At 36.6% G+C, this 3,028-nt stretch overlaps 2 protein-coding genes across 2 annotated transcripts; both read right to left on the bottom strand.

Moving 5' to 3' along the window:
* Positions 1 to 214: 214 nt before the first annotated feature.
* Positions 215 to 818, bottom strand: LOC115236643 (ubiquinol-cytochrome c reductase iron-sulfur subunit-like). Its single transcript, XM_029809228.1, has one exon. The coding sequence runs from the start codon at positions 812 to 814 to the stop codon at positions 215 to 217; it is 600 nt and encodes a 199-aa protein (XP_029665088.1). The 5' UTR covers positions 815 to 818.
* An 82-nt stretch (positions 819 to 900) lies between these two features.
* On the bottom strand, positions 901 to 2,985 carry LOC115236642 (DNA gyrase subunit A-like). Its single transcript, XM_029809227.1, has one exon. It carries the CDS (start codon positions 2,983 to 2,985, stop codon positions 901 to 903), a length of 2,085 nt encoding a protein of 694 aa, XP_029665087.1.
* Between the last annotated feature and the right edge of the window lie 43 nt (positions 2,986 to 3,028).

Below are 3,028 nucleotides of genomic sequence, written 5' to 3'. Positions count from 1 at the left end.
AGACAAAAAGGAATTTGAAATTCTTGGTCCATCACCAGCAGCAATAAATTTCTTAAATAATAAGTATCGGTATAGGGTGTTGCTAAAAATACACAATAAGCACAGTCTATCTATACAAAAGAAGCTGAAATGTTGGATTAAAAATTGTAACTTGAATTCGAGTATTGCAGTGATAATAGATGTTGATCCTGTGAGTTTTTTTTAACGGGTTCCGTTAAGCCTTCTTGCCAATTACCACAACATTCTCACTGGGAAAAAAATAATCAGGTACAACCATATTTTTTGGTGCAGGACCCCCAATTACTCGGCCTGATGTGTCATAATATGAACCGTGGCAAGGGCAGAACCAACCGTTACCATCTTTTGTAGCGTGATCAATCGGCACACACCCAAGATGTGTACATATTCCGATCATGATTAACCACTCATCTTTTCCTTCACGTACTCTCTGTTCATCTGACTCAGGGTCCCTCAAGTTCTTTACATTCACAGCTCTTGCAACCTCAATTTCTTGCTTTGTGCGTCTACGAATGAATACTGGTTTCCCTTGCCACTTTACTTTTACTCCGTGTCCTTCCTGAATTCCAGACAAATTCACCTCCACTGTGGAAGTTGCTAAAACTTCAGCAGAAGGATTCATAGACTTAACCAGTGGCCAAAGTCCACTTGCAGCTCCTATACCCGCCATAGCGCATGTAGTTAATGTTATAAAATCTCTCCTACCCTTATTTTTAGTAAGATCTTTAACGGGAGGTGCTTTTTTATCCTCTTTGTTTGCCAGTGGTTTTTTATTTTTAGTTAAATTTTTATCCATTGATCTCTACTTAGCCATAAGTATATATTTTAAATTAAATACTGCGTATTAATCAACAAAAACTTGCGCTTTTTGTTTAACCTGTACTACAGTTGAGAAGAGATAGAGTTTTCAACTTCAGAAATACTATCTTCAGTGGAATCAGGATCTTCAATTTTCGCTACTGACACCACCTTTTCTCTACTCTCTGTTTTAAACAGAGTGACTCCTTGAGTGCTACGTCCTGCAATTCTGATATCATTTACTGAAATACGAATTAACTTTCCTTTATCTGTAATAAGCATGATATTATCACCCTGCTCAACTGGAAAACTAGCAACAACATTACCGTTTCTGTTGGTAGTAAGAATATTGGTGATACCAACACCACCCCTGTTAGTTATTCTATACTCATACGCAGAAGTTCTTTTACCAAAGCCATTTTCGGTAATAGTTAATATAAACTCCTCATTCACTGCAAGTTTTAAGAATAATTCGTTATCTATTCCTAAATCATTCAAAGTCTTTTCCAATTTAGAATCAATGGAGTTATTAATCGCAGCCCCCAGTCTTTTTGCGAGTGGAACTTTTAAGTAAAGTTCTTTTGTTTCTGTTGCTACACCTATCCCATTTAATATGGTCATGGATATCACGCTGTCATTCTTTGCAAGTTTGATACCTCTTACGCCATCTGAATTGCGACTTTTAAATTGACGCACATCACTTACAACAAATCTGATACTTTTGCCGAATCTTGTTGAAAGAAAAACATGATCAATTTCATTGCATACTTTAACTGATATTAACTTATCTCCTTCATCGAGCTTGATTGCTATTTTTCCATTGCTTGGAATATAGTGAAAATCCGCTAAAGAGTTGCGCCTTATGTTCCCATGAGCAGTAGCAAAAACTATGTTTTGATTTTCGTCATTTTCACTTGGTAATGGCATTATATTAGTTATAGTTTCACCATCGCTAAGCGGGAATATATTAACAAGTGCTCTTCCACGTGCAGTTGGCTCTGCAAGAGGTAACTTATAAACTTTTAATCTATAAACTCGGCCAATATTAGAAAAGAATAAAAGGCTAGTGTGGGTATTCCCAACAAATAATTTTGTGGTTACATCCTCTTCTTTTAATCCTTGTCCTAGCTTTCCTTTTCCACCACGACGCTGAGTTCTATAATGAGAAAGCTTCACACGCTTGATATAACCATTCATAGTTACGGTTATCACCATATCCTCTTGTGGAATTAGATCTTCAGCTTCAATGTCCGTATCTGATTCCTCTATTGAAGTTTTTCGCGGCACAGCAAATCTGTTCTTTATTTCTTGTAGATTGTTTTTTATTTCTTTCATCAACTTCTCTCCTGAGCCAAGAAAAGCGATATATTCTTTTATCAGGTTGATCATTGAACTTAGCTCAGCTTCTAATTTGTCTTTTTCAAGGCCTGTTAAACGTTGCAATTTCATGTCAAGAATAGCTTTCGTCTGCAGTTCAGTTAATCTATACACTCCGTCTTTCAAAAAGCTCGTGCTGTCTGAGATTAATCCAATAATTGTGTTTATCTCAGCTGAAGTTTTCCATTCTTTATTTAAAAGTTCTCTACTTGCTTCCGCAGGATCTTTTGCACCACGGATGATTTTTATCACTTCATCTATGCTCAAGACCGCAATGTAGAGCCCTATATATATATGAGCTTTTTCCCTCGTTTTTCTTAGACGAAATTCTGTTCTCCTGATTAATACTTCTTTTCTAAAATCAACAAAAGCAGCTATGATTTCTTTTAATGACATCAAAGCAGGCCTGTTGTTGTTGAGGACTAAAGTGTTAACACTAAAACTACTTCTTAGTGGAGTTAGTCCCAATATTTGATTAAGTATAAAACTTGCTTCAGCATTTCTTCTGAGGTCAATTACTACTCTAATACCAGACTTATCAGACTCATCCCTAATTTCTGTTATGCCATCAATTCTTTTTTCTTTTACAAGCTCACCTATCTTCTCAATTAATTTTACTTTATTTACCTGGTAAGGTATTTCATCAATCACTATTGCTTGCCTATCTTGTGGCAGGTCTTCCATGTGAGTCTTGCCTTGCACAACAACTGATCCACGACCCGTTGCAAATGCTGATCTTATTCCAGACCTTCCAAGAATCGTTCCCCCAGTTGGGAAATCCGGCCCTGGCATCACTTCAAGTAACTCATCCAAAGTAACTTCAGGATTATCTATA

Source organism: Formica exsecta, unplaced genomic scaffold (assembly GCF_003651465.1).
Source record: "Formica exsecta isolate Colony F162 unplaced genomic scaffold, ASM365146v1 scaffold2586, whole genome shotgun sequence".
Lineage (NCBI taxonomy): Eukaryota > Metazoa > Arthropoda > Insecta > Hymenoptera > Formicidae > Formica > Formica exsecta.
The sequence above is the reverse complement of the archived record's forward strand: the minus strand, read 5'-3'. Positions and strand labels throughout refer to the sequence as shown.